At 39.2% G+C, this 21,073-nt stretch overlaps 1 protein-coding gene across 1 annotated transcript in view; it reads right to left on the bottom strand.

The window, feature by feature from the left end:
* The window catches only part of KITLG (KIT ligand), a 95,110-nt gene extending 74,363 nt beyond the window's left edge, over nucleotides 1–20,747 (bottom strand). The window contains exons 1-2 of the mRNA XM_044679170.1: nucleotides 20,568–20,747; nucleotides 14,016–14,111 (exon numbers count right to left, since the gene is read on the bottom strand). Coding sequence (XP_044535105.1) covers nucleotides 14,016–14,111; nucleotides 20,568–20,747 — 276 coding nt within the window. The remainder of the gene's footprint in view (nucleotides 1–14,015; nucleotides 14,112–20,567) is intronic.
* Between the last annotated feature and the right edge of the window lie 326 nt (nucleotides 20,748–21,073).

The raw sequence follows: 21,073 nt of genomic DNA, 5'->3' as shown, positions 1-21,073 counted from the left end.
GAAGGAAGGAACGAAGGAAGGAACGAAGGAAGGAACGAAGGAAGGAACGAAGGAAGGAACGAAGGAAGGAACGAAGGAAGGAACGAAGGAAGGAATGAAGGAAGGAACGAAGGAATCAGGATGAGAGCACATTAGATCTGAATTCGATAAGTGAAAAATCTCACAATATTCTCTATTTACCACTTATTAAACCATTTATTATGTAAAGAGCACTGTGCTAAGTGTGGATGGGACACAATGATACAAAAGGCTGTTACCTGGGAAAAAGGCATAAATTTGTTCTGTTTGGTCTTGGAGGGACCATTAGGGACAATGGGTAAAGATGGCAAAGGAGCAACTATAGAGTTGATGCAGGAGAAAACTCCTAAAGAATGAGAGCTATCTAAAAACTGACAGAGATATCTTAGCAGGTAGAGAGTTCTGCCTCACTGAGGGCTTCAAGCAATGGTCAGATGACCACTTATTGGTAGCATTGTGGAGAGGATTTTTGTTCACAGAGGTCCTTCTCAACTCCAAGAATATGAGACCTTGTTAGATAAAATCCTGGTCCCTTGTTCTTACTGAGCTTATCACTGAGTAAGCAATATGCATTATATACAAATATTATTAGAAAGCAAAATAGAACAGAAATGCAAACAATAAATACAAAGAAAATTTAACTACAAGAAGTACGATGTTAAGCAATTAATAAATAATTTTAACTCCTCACCCTACCCCATTCCTCACTCTCTCCCCAAGAAATCACTTTATCTGAGCTCTACCAGGAACCTTTGTGAACAATGGCGAGGACTTTCCCAGCATGCCTCTGATACTTGGCTGCTCTAGTGTTTTATAAATACCTGGAGTCATGGACACACATTTGCTTTCTACAGCATGTTACAATGAGCTGCCTTCCATCCTAATGCCTGACACAAATGCATATGTTCTTTTAAAAGAATATTGTTTAGCAGCATTTTTATAGGTGCAGAGAACTATAAACAAAGTAGATGCCCAAGGACTTGGGCAGAGCTAAATAAATGGTGATATGAGGATGAAGTGGAATAATGCTATGCTGTAAGAAATCTGAATATGAAGGAATATGAGAGACATGGAAAGCCTGATATGAACTAATTCAGACTGAAATAAGTAGAAGCAGGAAAGCAACAGAAACAATGCTTAAAGTAATAAAAATGGAAAAAAGATGAGGGAGGGAGAGAGGGAGGATACGAGCTTAAATGACTTGCTCCAGGACACAGTCAGTATGTACCAAAGGCCAGACTCAACCCAGCTTAGGTTGTTGACTCTGAGCTTGGCACTCTTTCTGTCCATATATTTTATAATATTTTCAACATTTCAAAACAAGCTCTTGCTATGCGTTAGCTGTAACTTATATACTGGTTATCTAGCCTTTGTTTCTAGGTTTCCAAGGTGGGTGAGAGGGATGACCCTTTACTTCCTAAGACATCCCAGTTCACTTTGGATCACTAACTATTAAGAGGTTTGCCCTTATATCAAGTCTAAATCTGTCTCTACAATTTTTTATCCATTAACACTAATTCCACTCTCCAGGGCCAAACAGAAAACGCTTCCCTCTCCTAGGTGATAGCTCTTTTAGGATAATAATGATGATAATAATAATAATAACTAGCATTTATATAGTTTTACATTTTACAAAGCACTTTACCTGGCAAGAAGGTGGTGTTAATTATCCCTACTTTACAGATGGGGAAACTGATGCAGACAGTGGTTAAATAGTCACATAGCTAGTATCCAAAGCAAGATTTCAACTCAGGTCTTTCCTAACTCCAGATCCAGTGCTCTATACCCATTGACTTGTCATCCCTGGACCCCTAACTCTAAGCCTTTCCAGCTTGACAGGTCCTTCCAAGGCTGTGGTCCACTAGTGTCACCTTCAAAATCCCAGGGGTGTCTTCTTCCTATCGTGAGGAACTAGAATAAGACTGCATTTGAGAACATATTAGTTTTATTTTGTAAAAATTAAAATCTAGTACTGAAAATCTAAATTCATTTTTATGGAAACATTCTATATTGGAAAGATATGCCTCCAACTTCTCCAACTTTTTACAGCACATTTTTTCATGCCTCTTAACCAATAGATAATCTCATTTTCACAAAATCCCCCAAAGCATTTTGAGTAGGCAAAGGATTTTGTTCCTGTGCCTAAACTGAGAACTGTATTTAGAACTTTGCACTGCATCCCCTTTTTGCAGTTCATGCCTCCTCTATCTGGCAGAAATATTGCTGGGTCAAAGGGTAGGCATAGTATTATGACCCTTTGAGCCTGGTTCCATAATATTGGCATCACTGGAAAGCTGCTCCAACCCAAGAATGGATTTTTCATCTCCCCATCACCCCATGCCTAGAATGCACTTCCTTCTTCTCACCTCTGCCTCAGAGTCCTTCTCTTCCCTTAAAAGGCATCTCAGGGGCCATCTTCTGCAAAAAAAACCTTTCCTGCAGCTAGGGCCCCCCCTCCCAAACTATCTTGGATTTAACAACTATGTGTATATCTGTATTTATTGACTTTATAACCATGCTATATAAACTTATAACATATGCATTTGTTATCTCACCCATTGGAATATAAGCTCATTTCAAAGAAACCGTTTCATTCTTGGTACTCAATCTCCAAGACCTACCAAGTTTTGGGAATATAACAGGTGCTTAATAAATGCCTGCCGATTGAAAAATAAATGAAGAACTCCGAATATGACCAAAAAATGATGAATTTTGGAGGAGATGCTGGGAAATTGGGGCACTAATATACACTGTTGGTGGAATTATGAACTGATAAAAATTATTCTGGGGAGTATTATGGTACCAGGCTCAAAGGTCAACGATACTTTGCACATCCCTTGAGCCGGCAATACCATTACTAGGTGTGTACTCTGAAGAAATCTGAGATACGGGGAAAGGACCTATTTGAACAAAAACATTTTTAGCAGCTTTCTTTGTAGTGGCAAAGAACTGGAAACTGAGAGGTTGGCCATCCATTGGAGAAGAGATGAACGAGTTGTGGTACATAGTTGTAACGGAATACTAATGCGCCATAAGAAGTGACAAACAGTATGAGTTCAGGAAAACCTGGAAAGATTTTTATGAACTGAGGCATAGTGAAGTGAGCAGAACCAAAAGACCATGGTATAAAGTAACAGAAATATTGTACAATGATCAACTGTGAAGAACTAAACTTCAGCAAAATGAAGTCCCAAGGCAATCAAGACAAAAAGTCCTATCCAGCACCAAAGAACTGCTGGAATCCACTTGCAGATCAAAGCATGCTGTCTTTCACTTTATTTCCTTCATGTGTTTTTTTGTACGTGATATGTCTTCTGTCACAGCATGGGGAATACGGAAATATGTATTCTACAAAAGCACTGGTATAACCTATAGCAGAGCATTTAATGTCTCAGGAAGTCAAAAAAGGGACAGAGGGAGAGAATCTGAATTGCAAAATGTCAGAAAACAATTGTAAAAAATTGTTTCTACATTTAAATGAAAAGAAAGTAAAAAAAAAAAGACATACTTCTTTTTTTTTTTAAATTTTTTTTTTTGTTTTAAACCCTTAACTTCTGTGTATTGTCTCATAGGTGGAAGATTGGTAAGGGTGGGCAATGGGGGTCAAGTGACTTGCCCAGGGTCACACAGCTGGGAAGTGTCTGAGGCCAGATTTGAACCTAGGACCTCCCATCTCTAGGCCTGACTCTCAATCCACTGGGCTACCCAGCTGCCCCCGAAATGACATACTTCTAAATGCCCAAAAGTTATTGGTTAAAAATAATTGTTTTGATGGAAATGTTACTAAAATGCATTACAAGTATGCCTTTTTAAAGAGTATTAATGGAATACACAGGGGGTTCCAAAAGTCAGTGCAGTTTTAAGCTTTAATCGCATAATGTACTAAGAGTTTTGGAAGATTCCGTGGCTTAACCTTCCTTCCACCTTTGATAGTTTACACTTGGTTTTAAACCATGTGTAGCTCTCAATGGCATAGTTTCTAACATGGTTGGGATGTGTGCCCCCAGATTACATGACTTTACATATCTGTGTTCTTTGAATTATTCTGTCTACAGTTAATTTTTTTTCTCCCTCCTCTCTCCACATCGTTCCACCCCTTCCCTCATGCTAACTTCATTTAATTGACTATTTCTAGCCTATTCATTTGCAATGGACTGGAAAACCTGATGATCCAGGCTTGTAAAAATTGTGTGTAAAGTAAGAGTAAACAGCTTTCAAATGAGGGCCCAAGAAATTTTCCTATAAATTTCCTATAAATATTGTTTGAATTTGGCTGCTCAACGGCCCTTTTGCTTTCTTTTTTGGCTGTTTCATGGATTCATAGCTGCGGAGCTAAGGTTACAGATTATCTCTAAAGAGAGAAAAGTAAGCTTTCATAGGACACTATATTCTTCCCTTTTTCTCTTTCCTTCTCTATCCAGACCTATGTCCCTCCTACTAATCCTATCTCTAGCCCTCTCTGTGAAATATAGTCTTAAAATAATTTCCCAATAATTTCTTTTACCTTCTATGCTTTAAAAAAAACTGGTTTTCAAAGCTCTAATCTAAAGCACTCATCTATCATTTTTTTAGTGTGTTTTCTCCATCACAGCACATTGCGTTCGGTTACTTTGTTTTAACATTCTAGAAACGTTCCTCTAGATCACCCTCCTGGCAGGATAAGCTCTCATTTCATGATAACCTTTCACTGTATAGCAGTCCTGGATCTCTAAAAACAAAACAAGTTTCATTTGCAAGTTAATTTGTATGGAGTTAATTTTGTACGGAAAAAACATACAATGACCCAAACAACAGAAATGGAAAGAAGCAACACACACTTTCCCCTTTCAAAAAAAATAATAATCCAGAAATTGAATTAAAACAGTAGAAGAGTTTATCCTCAAAGAAAAGATGAAAAAATGCACTTCTCTTCCTTCTTTGCAGACATGGGGTTCTATCAGAGTCACTTGGTGATGCAGCAGATAAGAATGCTGGGCCTGGAGTCAGAAAGTTGTTCAGTCACGTCCAATTCTTGGTGATCCCCTTTGGGGTTTTCTTGGCAAAGATATCAGAGCGGTTTGCCATTTCCATTCTCCAGGTCATTTTACAGATAAGGAAACTGAGACAAAGGCAGTTAAGTGACTTGCCCAGGGGTTACACAACTAGTAAGTGTCTGAGCTAAAATTTGAACTTGGGTCCTCCTGATCCCAGGCCAGCATTCTCTCCACTTGGTACCCCTGGAGTGAGGAAAACCTGAGTTCAAATTTGGCCTCAGATACTTATTAGTTGTGATCCTGGGAAAGACCCTTGACTACCACGAGCCTCAGTTTCCTCAATTGTAAAATCGGGCTAATAATAGCATATACCTTAAGAGGCTATTAAGAATATCAAAGGAGCTAACATTTGTAAAAAACATTTCAATTCCCCGGCACATAGTCAGTGCTTTATAAATGTTTGTTCCTTTCTTCTATGAGTACAGAAAGTGTATATACTGTTAGATTCTGTTGCTATTTGGTTGGCTTTTAACTCTTCTGTTCTAATTTTTTTTTTAAGCAGCTCACATTTTAATTGAAGGAAACAAGACAGAAATGAATTTTCATGTTCCTGTTCAGCTCAAATGTTACCATATCCGATTCCACAACTACGAGTGATCTCAGGGTCCCCCAAACCTTGTATTTAAGTACACCATATGTGGGGTTTGAATTTATTCCACATATAAAGTATTAATATATGTGCATATTGTCTCTCCCACTAGAATATGAATTCTTTAGGGATTTTTTTTGTCTTTGTATCCCAAATACCTAATGTGATAACATCAATTTTTTATGATAAGATGTGGTTCACTGGAAAGGAAAGTGGAAAAGGATATCTTCAAAAATGAAAGTGATATAAAAGTAACAAATTTCAATAAAAAAAGAATTTTGAAAAACATAGTTTATAAGGCAAAAGTATTTTAGGAAAGGTTAAAATTTACACTACGTTGTAAGTGACTGATATTGGTTTCTTTCCTATTAGAACATTGAGTTAGAGGTTAATTTTTTTTAAATATAGTTTATAAGGCAAAAATATCATTCCAGGAAAAGTTACAATTTGTACTAAAGTGTAAATGACTGATATTAGTTTCTTTCCTATTAAAAGATTTTGCTAGAAGCAAGGAAATACCTAAAAGACAGGTAAAGGGGGATCCTTGTGCGTGGGGGAACAGGAGAGTACATAAAGAGATAAGATAAATCCTATCTCTGCTTAACCTTTCCATCTAGGCCAGTGGTTCCCAAACTTTTTTGGCCTACCGCCCCCTTTCCAGAAAAAATATTACTTAGTGCCCCCTGTCACATACTATCACCGCCCCCTTACAGTTATTCGCCACCGCCCCCAAATACACCTGTGGCCATCACCGCCCTGCTGGATCACTGCAGCACCCACCAGGGGGCGGTGGCGCCCACTTTGGGAATCACTGGTCTAGGACAAATCCTAGCTGTTACAGATGTGCTATTTTTTTTTATTATCATCATCAGTCATCCCAATGGTAAACAATGAGCTCATAGAAAATGAAAAGCCTAGGACCAAGAGAATATCCACAAAGACAACTATTTGATAGGTATTGAATTAATGGTACACACTGCAGAGTTTTTTTCTTTCCATACAAACCAACACGGGTGGCAGGGGGTGTCAGAAGAGAATGCCTCAAAAGACCCCAAAATTTAGCCGTGTGTAGACTCTCCAAAGCAAAGACAGATGAAAACACCTTTGTGTCTTCTCAGATGGTTTTTACTGCATAGTTATGGCCCCAAAAGTCATCCCCTATCATCAAATCACAGCAAAGCTAATCCCAGACAATGGACATCTAATTCATTGCCAGATTTGTGCTTGAAGTTCCTTAGTGTAGATATCTAGAACCCAGAATATCTCCATGTAATTATACTCTATTATCCCATCGAGACAAACGTTCTTGGCCAGTGGTGTTTTCATCAAAAAGATATATTTTTGATAAATGCATTTCAATAACTTCAATAATTTATAATCCTATGTATTTTATTGTGGGGTAGCTAAGTGGTACCATGCTTGGAGTGTGAAGCTTGAAGTCAGGAAGATTCATTTCTTCATGTATTCAAATCCAGCCTCAGACACTTACTAGTTGTGTGGCCCTGGGCAAGTCATTTCTCTGTCTCAGAAAATGAGCTGGAGAAGGAAATGGCAAAGCCCTCCAAGTACCTTTGCCAAGAAAACCCCACCTGGGGTCACAAAGAGTTGGACATGACTGAAGAGACTAAACAATCACAATGTCTTTGTTATTATAAGCATGATTGTGAGAAGAGGTCCATAGGCTTCACCAGACTAAAGTACCCATGAGACAAAATGAGGCAAAAATCCCTGCTCCAAGGCTCATGGCCGAGTTAAGCCTGTTCAGAGCTCTAGAAGACATCAGCGTGGGAGCTGGGTAGACTGGATCAGATAAATACTGTCCATCCAATAAGCTAAATGTACTTTAGTCAAATCGGATTTACGGAACCTCGGAAGACACCAGACTCTTTCCCCAGGTAGCCACACGGGGAAGCCTTAAGGAACATAGAATACTAGAACAGGAAAGGGCCTTCGAGGTCATCTCGTCCAACTCTCTCATTTCCCAGATAAAAAACAGAAGGTGTAAACAGATTAAAATCAAAAAACCAGTTCATGGCAGAACCGAGACCAGAGAGCCCAAGTCTGGTGTTACCCAGATGAAAGAAATGAAGAGTTCACTGTGACATACAAATCAAAGGGTAAGCGAGAATCCACATGGTTTATTTGGTGACTTTATTAATTTTATTTACCCCATTAAAAAAAGCATGAGGCTCGCCTTGGACAAAGCAGCACCTGTGGCCAAAACCAACATTCATCTCCTTTTTAATCTCACAAACCATCCAGTAAAGCAACCAGTTCCCTGGCAGCCTAAATGTGCTTTGGAAGAAAGCCAACCAGATTAGCTAGTTACCAAGAAAGAGGTAGGGTAATTCTGCCTAAATTCAGGTCTCTTGAGGTCAAGCTAACCATGTCCCTCTTATGTATTTATTTAATCTAGTTGTGGTTCGAGCAGAAAAAAAATGAGATTCTAGTTTTTCCCTGAAAAATCTAGCCTTCTAATTTTTTTTTGGACTCAGCATAAAATATTTCTAATGTGAATAATTTTGCCACAACACATTTATATAGTCCTTGATGGTTATAAATGACTTTGTAGCCATTCATTCTCTCATGTGATTTTTCTCAAGGACCCTCTGAGACAAGCACAAGAAATGTTCTTCTCATTTTACCATGAGGGAAAAATGGAGGCTCAGAGAACTGGAGAGGATCAGAACTCAATTAATCGACTGATCATTTTGTAATGTGCTTACTCTGTGTCCCTACTGTGCGTACTATATCGGGAGCAGGGGAACCAACTATCAGAGGGAGACAGTCCCTGTCCTCGAGGGGCTTACATTCAGACAAAGAGACACCACCTCTAGAGGAATGGTGGTCAAGAAAAGGTCTTTATGGTCTTGAAAACCATAATTATCTGCAGAGTGGAAGAAGGCAGAAGTCCATTAATGTACCTTTTTCAAAGTCAATAGTAAAGATGATTTGATTACCGTTCTCGGAAAAAGGCTATTGCTATTGTTCATCCTTCATTTTTGAAGAGGACCAGTGACATCCCAGGATGATGGCTTGCCTCGTGCATGAGTTGGTTTAAAGTGAGACCACGTTTCACAAAGCCTTCAGAGAAAGGAAGAAGGTGATTGTGGAAAGGAGGATACAGTGGCCAGGTGCAGAGGAGGACTCCAGGCTCCAGGGAGTGCAGAACTGAGCCGCGTAACTCCTCCCAACCGAGCATTGCTTCTAGAGGCCTGGTTTATAATCTAGACAGGAGAAACAACATGTACTGCATACAAAATAGATACAAAATTATTTTCAGAGAAAGGCACTAGCAGATAGAAGAATCAAGAAAATCCAGCTACAAACTATGGTGCTTCAGTTAACCCTCAAAGGAAACTCGGTATTCTAAGAAGGAGAGAGGGAGGGAGTTCATTCCAGGCATGGCCAGTGGAAAAGCATGGAGTATTATTGTATGTGAAAAGCAGTGTGGATGGATAGTCCTGTGTTTAAAGGGGAGTCATGTATAACAAAGCTAGAAAGATCAAGTAGGAGTAGAAGAGACCTCAGATAACCATCTAGTAAAATCTCTCTCCTTTCCAAATGGGGAAACTGAGACTCAAAGAGTTTAAGCAACTCAACTGAAGCCACATAGCTCCTAGATGACAAAGTAGGGCTTCAATAGACTTTATGACTCTGGGGGCAGATTTCTTTCCATGACACTGTTGGGAAGCCAAATATAAAATACATGGCATTATCTGGATCTTACTCAAATTCTTCCCCAACTCTAATTTTTAGGTGGCGATCAGAACGAGAGAAATGACAATGTTCAAACTGATTTCATTTTGATTTTAATTTTATTTAAACTGATTTAAAATGTGTATGAGCAATCATTTAACATGGATGTGAACAAAAAAATTAAACCAAATCCCCATTTGGGTTCTGAAACGATATGACGATATGGTTAAACTTTTTGAAAAGAAGGTCTGCGGAAAACGAATTTTTTAAATAAGGAAGATTACAAATGTCAACAGCCAAACTGTACATCGATCCCTGGATTACAAGGGAGGTAGGAGGAATCTTGGCAATTATCTAGTCCAACTCCCTTATTTTACAGATGAGGAAACAGAGGCCTGCAGAGATGAAATGATTTGTCCAAATGTACCCAAGTTGTAGAGTCAGGTTCTTTAACTTTTCTGGATTTCACTCTCCTTACTTGTTAAGCAAAAGAGTTGGACTCAATGGCCTCTAAGATGCTCTCCAAGTCTAAAGCCATGATTCTATGACTCCAACCTCTGTACTCTTTCGCTACCGTCATACCTTTTTTGTTGTTGTTCAGTTGTGTCCAATTCTTCACATCCCTGTTTGGAGTTTTCCTGGAATGGCTTGCCATTTTCTTCTCCAGCTCATTTGACATCTCCATTTACACTTCTCTTATCTTTGATCAAATTTTCTGGTGTGTTGTAGGAAATATTTCCACACTTGTGCTGAAATTGTGATATATTCTATATGGCGACTTAGCCCACTAGAGACCATGATTCTGCCACGCCTTCTCATCTAATATAATTCGTGGCTATTTTTTTACATTATCGTCTTCCCAAAAGCTGTCCCTTTTCTCAAAGTTTATGGATACTGGTGTAGCACTCAGGCTGTTTGTTTTTATCTTTTACCTCTGGTAAAAGATCAACTGACCTTGTTTTCAGTTCATCTTCTGCAACAGATACTGGCATATAAGCTATAGTTATGCCCATCGATCAATTAACAAGTTTATTACTCATTTACTCTGGGTGAAGCACTGGGATGAGTGCTGGGGGGGGGGGGTGAGGGATTGACTTCTATCAAAGCAGATCCTTAACACCTATGACATTTATAATTTGTTTCTTCTCTTGCCTTCTTAGTCTCAGTTGTAAGACAGCAGAGCAGCAAGGGCTAGACAACTAGGATTAAATGAGTTGCCCAGGGTTACTCAGCTAGGAAGTATCTGAAGGCCAGATATGAACCCAAGTTCTTCTGACTCCAGGTCTGGCACTCTTTCCATTATCTATTTGTCCCTGAAACTTATGATTTAAGAAAATTGCCTGAGGTCCTGAGAAGTGAAATGACTTGCCTAGGGTGCCACAATCAGTCTGTACTTTGAATCTAGTTCTTTCTGGTTCCAAAGCCAGCTCACTATCCACCAAGCCATACTACTTTTTGGGCAGTAGAAATACCAAGAAAAAAACCTTAAACAGTCCTTGACTTTAATTCTAATGGGGGAAACAAGTACACGTGGCATTCATGTAAAGTAGATGGAAAGTAATTGTAGAGAGGAAGATTTATCTAGAAGCTGGGAAGACCAAGGAAAAATCCATATATATTATGCTTATCATTAGAAGACAAAGTGCTCAAATGCCCCTCGAAATGCCTTTTGTGGCACAAAGAAAACAAATCTTCAAACTCCTTTTTTTTGTCTCATTCCAGAAAAGGTTTACTTTTTATTTCTTCTATTTACTGGCAACCCCTGTGTGTTTCCTTGTTTCACTTAGGGCAACAATGTCAATATGGGATACATTAGTCTTCTAATAGTGTAAACATTCACAAATAATTACAAAAGGTAACTTTTTATAGAGAGTTTTAAGGTGTACAGAAAGCTTTACATATATTAACTTATTGGATGCTTATGAACAAGTCACCCTGTAAGGGAGGTGCTATAATTATCTCCATTTTACAGATGAGGAAACTGAGACTCAGAGAGGTTAGGTCTCACCCAACGCCACCTAAAAGAATGTGTCTCGGGGCAGGATTTGAACACAGCTCTTCCTATTTCCATATTCAGTATTTTTCCCCACTCCCCCAGCTAAATGCCAACTGTTTTATCAATTCATCAATACTAAAGATGACCCGCGAGTGTCCACTTCATGGCCAGACCCTATGGAGTAATGGGACATTTCCATGTGACTTGTAGCTGAAATCTCCTAAATATGTCATCTCCACCAGTTCGCAGTAAAATTCCCTTGAAAAATAGGAACTGTCTTGATATTTTATTTACTATCCTTTGCATTCAATATGCTGTTTTGCAAATAGTAAATGTCTAAGAAATGTTTTTTGTTCATTCATTCATTCACAAACATCATACCATTCCACCATGCAAGTCTGATTTCTCTCTTTCTTTATCTGGGTCTATCTCTGTCTGCCTCGGTGTTGGTCTGTCTATCTCCCCATACACTCACTCATCCCTCTAAGAAGAAGCAGGAACTCTGACAGCGGGAAGTGGAAAAAGTAATCTAAGGCTAGTGACTAGTTCAACTAGATTATAAATCATTTGCCTATGGATGCTTGGGTAAAATGGGGCAACGGTGTGGTACAGTGAAGAGATTGCCAGGATAGACTAGAGTCAGAAAGACTCGGCTTCCCAAATCTGAATCTGGCTTCAGACCCTTGCTAACCGGGAAAGTCGCTTAGCCCTGTTTGCCTCCATTTCCTCATCTGTAAAATGAGCTGCAGAAGGAAATGACACACCGCTCCAGGATCTTTGCCAGGAAAACCCCAAATGGGGTCACAAGGAGTCAGACGTGACTGAAGAACAACAATTATTATCTTTTCCTTGCATGAAGAAGTTAAGGTTTGGTAAATACTGAATTATTCAGTAGGTGATTAATTCTTCTAAACATTCATCTAAGGCATTCCACTTTTAAAATTCATTTATGTTTTAAATGAACTTTTCAGAGCCTATTAATGTTGATGTCAGTCCTTTGGATAAGTAGTCACCTTTTAGGGTAATGAGCAGACGGGTCATGGTTACAAATCTCTGGTGGTTGGAACAAGGAGCCACCAAGTGAATTACAGAAAAGAGTTCACCTTGTAGTTGGAACTATACACCTGAAAATCTCCTGCCTTGGTTGCAGCTTGTTTATTCCAGGACACTTTTTTCCCCCCAGCAGCTCCGCCATTTTAGCAAAGAGAACCATTCTCTATAAATAAGTGGCCAATTTAATTCAACAAACATTTTTTAAGCACGTGTCAAGTTTTAGATAAGATTTGACCTGAAAAGTCTAGTAGGGGATATGATACTTGGTCAAATAACAATATAAAATAGCATGATCATGAATTTATAACTGGAAGGGACCTCAGAGGTCATCTCATATCATGTGTTTAATTTTTAGATGATAAACCTGAGGCCAGTGGAGGTTATGTGACTTCGCCCAAGTTGCCAGGCCACCATGTCAAGAGTAGGAGTTGAATCTACAGCCTCTGACACCAGAACTGTTTCTCTTATCATAGTGGAATGAAATCTGAAACCAGAAAGGCCAGAAAGTTTTAACTAGGAATATCAAGGAAGGCTTCAGGTGGGAAGCAGCATTTTAGTTGGGTTTTAAAGGATGGGAAGTATGAGGGCATTACAAGCAAATAGAAGAGTGAGAATAAAATCATAGGATTTGGGGGGAAAGAGTGACTAGTTCAAGTGCTACTGGAATGAAGAATACCTGGAGGGGAGATAAGATTTAAAAGGTATTGACATAGGAATCTGTGCCTTGCCCCTGGTCAAGTCTTCTCTGATCCTAGATCAGAGAAGAGCTTAACTCCCATTGCCTAGCCCTTACCACTCGTCATTTTGGAAACAATACACAGTATTGATTGTAAGATGGAAGGAAAGGATAGATAGATAGACAGACAGACAGATAGATATCACATGCAGCAAATACTAGGCATTTACAGAAGAACAAACATTAAAGGCAATTATACAGAAATGTTTCTCTCTTCCTTTACTTCTTTTTCTGCCATGCCCCCCCCCCACTCGCCCCATTTCCTTTAAGTCTAAAAGACAGAATCAAAGATTTAGAACTTCCTGGAAGGGATCTCAACTTAGGTCACTAAGTCCAATCTTGACTGTTTTACAGGTGAAGGAACTGAGATCCAAACAGTTTAAGTTATTTCAAGGTCATCCAGCTAAGAAGAATCTGAGGCAGAATTCAAACCCAAGTCCCAAGAGCAGCACTCTACCCACTCTACCATGATGTTTGTCTTGCAAATAAAGATTTCTACTAAATCTACACCACCAGAGAGCAGCAAGATGGTACAGTGGAGAGAATGCCAAGCCTGGATTCAGAAAGACCTGAGTTCCAATCCAGCCTCAGATATTAACTAGCTGTGTTGTTACTTTAGACAAGTCACTTGACCCTTTTTGCCTCAGCTTTCCCATCTGTAAAATCAGTCGGAGAAGGAAATAGTCAACCACTCTAATATGTCTGCCAAGAAAACTCTAAATAGGGACATGAGGAATTGGACATGTCTAAAATGAATGAACAATAATAATATTAATAAAGCACCTATAGAAATAGATGTTCTAAACATCCATTTCTGTTTCACACCATGTAGCAAAAGTATATTTCTGAGGCTCAGAATTTTGCTCAATTTTTTTTTCTCTTAATCTATACCTGGGATTTCACTTGAGTTGGGAACTGACAGTACAGAAACTCCCTCTCTGTGGAGATCTGAAATCTGTTGGTAGCTTCATCAGTGTAGTGAGTTCCCTGGGACACAGAAAAAGACTCACACGTAGTCCCAGCCAAAGGCAGTGCTTGGGCATTGATCTCGTGGATGCCAAGACGGACCTTCTTCTCTGAGAGTTCTCACTTTCTTGGCCTCGTGGCATCACGGACTCTTTCCACAGGCTGGTGAAGCCTATGGAACTTTTCCCAGAATGCTTTTTAATATATAAAATAGGAATAATAAAGAGAACCAATTATATCAGACTATGTGTGTGCATATAGATACTATATACATGTATAATATAGACAACATACATACATGCAGCCCATTTATATAACATTATATACATGTGTTTGGCATATGTGTAGATTACATATACATATGTATGTATGTATAATGTATGTATAATATATTTTAGACGTATACAATGTAAGATTAAAATTAATATCCAATAACTCCACATATATAGATGTATATAAAATGTATTACACAGACCTATATTATATTGCAGGTATATGTATGTGCTGTTGAGCATTTCCAGTCGTGTCCAACTCTTTGTGACCCCCATTTTGGGGTTTTCTTGGCAAAGATACTGGGGTGATCTGCCATTTCCTTCTTCAGTTCATTTTGTAGACGAGGAACTAAGGTAAACAGGGTTAAGTGACTTGTCCAAGGTCACACAGCTAGTAAGTGTCTGAGGTGAGATTTGAACTGAGGAAGATGAGTCTTCCTGATCCTAAGCCCAGTGTTCTCTCCATAGCTCCATCTAGCCATCCATATATATGTATATTATATGCGCATATTAGATTTATAGAGACTTATGTAAATACATATTGATGTGTATATAATATATAAATGTATTTGTGTCTAAGTATATACTTATGTACTTACACACATATACATATATGGATCCCAAATTAAGAACCCTGCTCTGCTCACTAAACCTTTTGCTAAGTCTTTCTCCTTGCACATAGCAGAGTGTTAAAAATTACAATAATAAAATGTTTGTTGGATAGCACTGAAGGTATGTGTAATGACTGGCTGGCTCTAGCTTTCTCCCTGAGGAGTACAATCTTCCTGTAATGATATCATTTCAAAGTGTTAGCCAACACACTGTTTTGTGTCCTCCAACGTGAGATAATGGCCGCTATCTCTCTAATTCGTGTGGCCAGGATGAATGAAACTATTGTAACTTAGGCTAGTTCAAACAAAATCTAAAAAGGCAGAAAACAGCTGTAAGTCCAGAACTCAAATCATTTTAGGTAAAAAAAAGATGGCAAATCAATGAAATGAAAGGACAAGAGTGGGGTGGCCTAGAGATTACTCCATGCTTCCGGATTCATGCCAGTTACCTTGGTACAAAAGCCAAAGATGACAAGGAAAATAGCGTCTAAACCCAGAGATCAGCTTCCGTGGCAAAGGAGCCATCTTGTCATATGGGGGAGAATGAGAATTTGCTTCCTCAGGAAATGAAGAAAGCCAATGTTTAGCAGTTTCTCCACTTCAATGAAACCCAAAAGAAATGTCTCAGCTGTCTTCGTGAACATGCCAAATCTTTCTAGAGGAGCCTCACATCTGGATTTCATTGTTCGTGACAACAACAATCTATGTCTGTTCTCTGCTCATAAATTTCAAAATCATCTTATAAGGAGTGGCACTCCACAAAAAAGTCATTGGATTAAAAGGGAGTCCCATTTGGATATAAGTTTTAAAAGCAGGGAAAATGTAAAATTTCACTCATGTGCCACTGAAGTCTTTGTCAAAATGTAAATTTCACTCATGTGTCAATGCAGCTTCCAGCTAAACAGCCAAAAGCAATACCTGTAAACCCAGTTTTAAAGACATTATAGAACACTCATACTATGAAACTGCATTGATGGCAAAAGGGATACGGAGTTAGTTTCAGAACTTGTCCTCAGAGGCCACTTATGCTACTTACTAGTAATCTGCATGACCTTAAGCAAGTCACTTTATTTCTCTCAGTCTTGGGTTTCAAATGCAAAATGAGAGCTTCAGAAAAATAGATCTCAGATGTTCCTTCCAGGTCTAGATATTCTGCTCCAACTCCTTATATTTTGCAGACAAAGAGCTTTTGAAAATTGGCATAAGAGGAATATCTGCTTTATGAATAAAATATTGCATGAATTCTCATAATAATCAGATTCTCAATGCATCATGCATAGTAAGCATTTAATAAATGATTTCCTATTCTACTCTAGCCTGCCTTTGGGCAGCTCACTTGACCTGTGTGGTCCTCAGTTAGACTAGATGGCCTCCAAAATTCCCCTGGAGCTTTCTCAATTCCCTGTCATCATAAACAAAGTGTTTCTAATTTCTTTTTCCATTTCAAGTCAAATTTTTCATCGTAGTTGGTATTGAAATACATCTGCAGATTTGGGAGAATGAGAATGCAAAATCATTGTACTCAGCAGGTGCTCATTAAATGTTTACTGAATACAGTCATATTTCCTCAACCTGCCACAACCTTCCCTTGTCTCCTGAAACATTCCCTGGTAAACTCTTTCATCTCATTTACACTTGAAATGACCCACCTAAAACGTAATTCCTTGCCTGAGTTATCAGTCAGTCAACTTCAGTCATATGTAGTTTTTGGTGATCCCATTTGGGGTTCTCTTGGCAAGATGCAAGAGTAGTTAGCCATTTCCTTCTCTGGCTCATTGACAGGTGAGAAAACGGAGGCAAACAAGATTAAGTGACTTGCCCAGAGTCATACAGCTAGAAAGTCTGAAGCTGCATCTGAACTCAAATCTTCCTGATTTCAGGCCCCAATCTCTATCCACTGTACTGCTTAGCTGCCCCTGTGTGCCCATTGCTTTCTAGACGGTACTTATAGGTTCTCAACTTTTATTTTAATATTATTATTATTAAAACCCTTACCTTCTGTCTTAGAACTAATTCTAAGAAAGAAGGGCAAGGGCTAGGGAAATGGGGTTAAGTGACTTACCCAGGATTATCAAATAGCTAGGAAATGTCAGAGACCATATTTGAACTCAGATATGCCCAACTCTAGGGCTAGTGCTCTATCCGCCATGCTACCTAGCTACCCCTTGGATTCTCAACTTTAAAAAAAAGCTCTTTGGTCCTATGGAATCTGAATCTCATAGACTCATAGATCACTGAGCAGGTCACAGAGCAGGCCTTAACATTTGTATTTGTGTGTGTATGTGTGATCTAGAACCATTAGACCTTCTGATGAAGCTTACTTACCCCCTTTTTTCAGAATCATGTTTTCAAAGGCATACAATGAAATATTTAAGATTATAAAGGAGACCATTTACACTGAGAAATCGTTATCAAAATATATTTTAACAGTTTTTGGTAATGAGTTAAAGCTATAAGAGCCCTTAAAAGCCATTTTATCCAGCCCTTCATTTTACATGCGAGGGAAACCGAGCCCCCCAGAAGAGTTGATATCACAGAAGTAATGAACTTCAGAAGTGGGATTTGAAACAATATATTCCAAATTCAGACCTGAATTTGACATCCTAGTGCTAAGCTTCTAGGATTCGGGGTCTTACATGACTTTTTTTCCTTATTCAAGACTTAGTGAGTAGAGGTTTGATCCTGAAGTCAAGAGGATTTGGGGGTCGAACAGCTCTGCTGAAAACCTACCTACATCAAGCAAACCCCTTTGTTTCTCTGGGACTCTGGTGCCCTGTGCCAGGAACCTGTGCAGGGTTGCTAAACTAGAGGATCCAAGATTCCAGTTAGGCTGAACACCATAAAGTTAAGAAAAGGTAGTCGAGATTCCAATTCCCCAGATATTCTCCAACACCTTTGTTCAAGGTAAGACAAGTAGTAAAATTGTATGGTTAGGAAATAAATCCAGCACCCCTGATGCTAAAAGGAAGTGCCCGCACTTAATATAAGACATAGGAAATATTTATGTACATCGTAAGAAAGAAAAATCCATTTTCCCCATGCTCTCCGGGTAATAGATTTTGTACTGGTCATCCTCCATATCTAGATTATACTCCTACCATGATGATAGTAATAATGTAACCATTATTTCTATTTTTTCTAATTAAGTTGTTGGTTGGTTGGTTGCATTAAAATGCCCAGGGTATCTCACCTGCTTCTTCTCTTCCCCACACCATATAAGGTACAACCCAACAAACAAAAATGTACATATAAATTTATTATTATTATTGTAACTACTATTTCATATAGTACCCATTTTGTGCCAGGCACTGTTAAATGCTTTTACAAATATTATCTCACAGCAACCTGAGATGTAGATGCCGTTACTATTTCCTTCTTTTATACTTGAGAAAATTGAGACAAAGAGAAGTTAAGCAGCTTGCACAAGATCATAGATTTGATTCTTTCTGATTCTAGGACTAACTCTCTATCCACTGTGCTACTTTATCACTATCTCTTCCATGGTCCATCCAAATGGTACCTTCTAAAGGAAGTCTTTTCTGATCCCTCTAATTGCTAGTGTCCTCTCTTCCCATTACCTATGTTTCTATTTCCTATACACATTTCTGTTTTGTCTCCCAACAATTAGAATGAAAACTTCTTGAGGGCGAGCACTATTTCCTGACTCTCTTTGTATCCCTAGCACCAACCCTAGCACCATGTCTTGTATTTAGTAGTAGATTAATAACTGATTGTTGACTGATCGATTATTATGTATCCTTGCCGGGAGCTGCGGATACAAAGTTAAAAAGACACTTTCCTGACCTCTGAGAGCTTACATTTCATTAACTGGAAAGAGAGTATAGAAACTGTAACAAAAGAAGGAGAATAAAAGAGTCAAAGGGTTCCAGAAATATTTGAGGAGAGAAAAAGTACGTGATCTGGGGAGGGCTCTAAGAGGACTTAGTCCACCTAAATAGGAACCCAAAGAGGGAGGATTCCAAAAAGTAGATAGCAACAAAGGGATGACACTCTGGCCAACGAATACAGCTTGTGTAAGTGCAGAGGCAGATGAAAGAATGTTAAGTTTGGGGAACACCAAGTAGTATTAGAAGTGAGACATCTTTCTCAATTCAAATCTGACCTCAGAGGCTCAACTAGCTATGAGACTTAAGGCAAGTGGCTTAATCACCCTGTTTGCCTTCGTCCCTTCAACTATAAAATGAGCTGGAGAAGGAGGTAACAAACTACTTCAGAATCTTGGCCAAGAAAACCCTGAGTGTCAGACACCACTGAAATGACTAAACGACAAATGTTCTTCTGATTCTAAAGCCACTGACCTCTCACCCTGTGCCTTGATTTTGGCCCTGTCCCATCTCATGAGGTCCCTTCCAATTTAAAAATCCATGATAAGCATTTTGTTATCTGCTCCCCCCTTTAGCCCACTCAGATCTACCTCTTTTCTCTGCTTTTCCAGGAGGACATTTTGTCTGTTTGGCCAAAAGGTCACTCTGAGGGAAGTTTCTCTCCTGAGCTCCCCTAAAATGGACATCCCAGAATTCTTGGGCCCTGGATGGCAGTGTTAATTGCAGCCTTCACTGTGTTTATACATTCAGAAATGTTGTTTAAGAAGTTACATAGAAGAAAGTAGCAGTGTGACTCAGCAAGAGCTATGAAGAGCATTCACTTTCTATGCATCCTCCCGGGGCTCTTCCCTTGACTTTTTGTAGGTCTAGCCCTAGAATCTCAGTGGTTCTCTCTTCCCCCTAATAAGGCAGACTGAGTACAGAGAATAGTGGGCAAATTAATTTGGAGGGGCAGAAATGGGAAGGGGAGGGCTTATTTTTTTTTTAAACAAAAGCATTATCTTCATCTCCCTTCTTTGCTAAATTCTAATCTTTACAAACCCTTTTGAACTGGATCCGGCCAGTGTTATTTTGTAAAACTTTGTAGATTCATGCCCTGGGATGCTAAAGGAGGGCGGTCATTTTTTTTTTATTCTATTTTATTTTCAGAGCAACTAGGTGGCTCGATGGATAGAGAGGCAGGCCTCAAGAGCAGAAGACCTGGGTTTGAGCTTTGTGATCCCAGGGCAAGTCGCTTAACCCCAATGGCCTAGACCTTACCGCTCTCTTCTGTCTTGAAAAGGATCCTAAGTATCAATTCTAAAAGAGAAGATAAAGATTTTTTAAATTTTCATTTTCAATTAACCTAAAACTTCCCAAACTTTTGTACAATCAAGCAGAGCAAATTATCATATTGGTCCTGTGGGAGAATGGACGCCTCATCACTCAAGATGTATTGCCTCTCTGTAACAAGATGGATCTCGTGGTTCATAGTCTGCAGTCTGGAATCACAACTGGTCAGCTGAATTGTTCTTAGGAGCTTTTTTCACGAGACACCTATATCTTAGTGGCTCTGTATCTTCCGCATTCCAGGCAGTCACAATTCTGGAGTTGGAGGGGCGCCTGATCATCTGAGCAAGCACGGACCAGGGGAAAGGATGCCCAAGCCATAGAACCACAAGACTGGAGTGAAAATCCCAACTCTGCCAATGTCTATCTAGCTGAGTCAGGGCAGAACAATCACAATCCTCTTGGTCTTTAGTTTCTCACCCAGGAAATAAGAGGGTTCACCTCAAGAGTCTCTTTAATCTCTATACCCATGGTCCAGTTAGGGGCTCTCATTTTGCAGATGAAGTCACTGAGGGTCAGAGAGGTAAAAGAAATGACTCGCACAAGGTCACGGTGTAAGTTAGCAACAGGACCAAATTCCAATCTCCCAATTCTCACCATTACGTTTGGCCTATGGGATCTTTAGAGAACGATACAAAAACAATCGATTTAGCCTACGAGTCCACTGGCAGAACCGTTTTCACGATCTTAGCTATGAACGCCATATATTTTTCGATTTCTGCCTTTAAGAATGTTCCAAAATAAGAGCTATTTTGAAATGAGCTTGTTTTTCATTTTAGCAGCCTTCTTAATAATCACACACACTTATATAACGCTCTAAGGTTTACAAAAGTTTGTCCTGCTATCACCACTGTGAAGCAGGAAATATAAATACTGTACACATTTCACGGATAGGGAAACTGGAGCTCAGGAGAGTCGAGTGATTG

The sequence above is a fragment of the Gracilinanus agilis genome, chromosome 5, assembly GCF_016433145.1.
Source record: "Gracilinanus agilis isolate LMUSP501 chromosome 5, AgileGrace, whole genome shotgun sequence".
Lineage (NCBI taxonomy): Eukaryota > Metazoa > Chordata > Mammalia > Didelphimorphia > Didelphidae > Gracilinanus > Gracilinanus agilis.
This window is presented reverse-complemented; position numbering and strand designations above follow the sequence as displayed.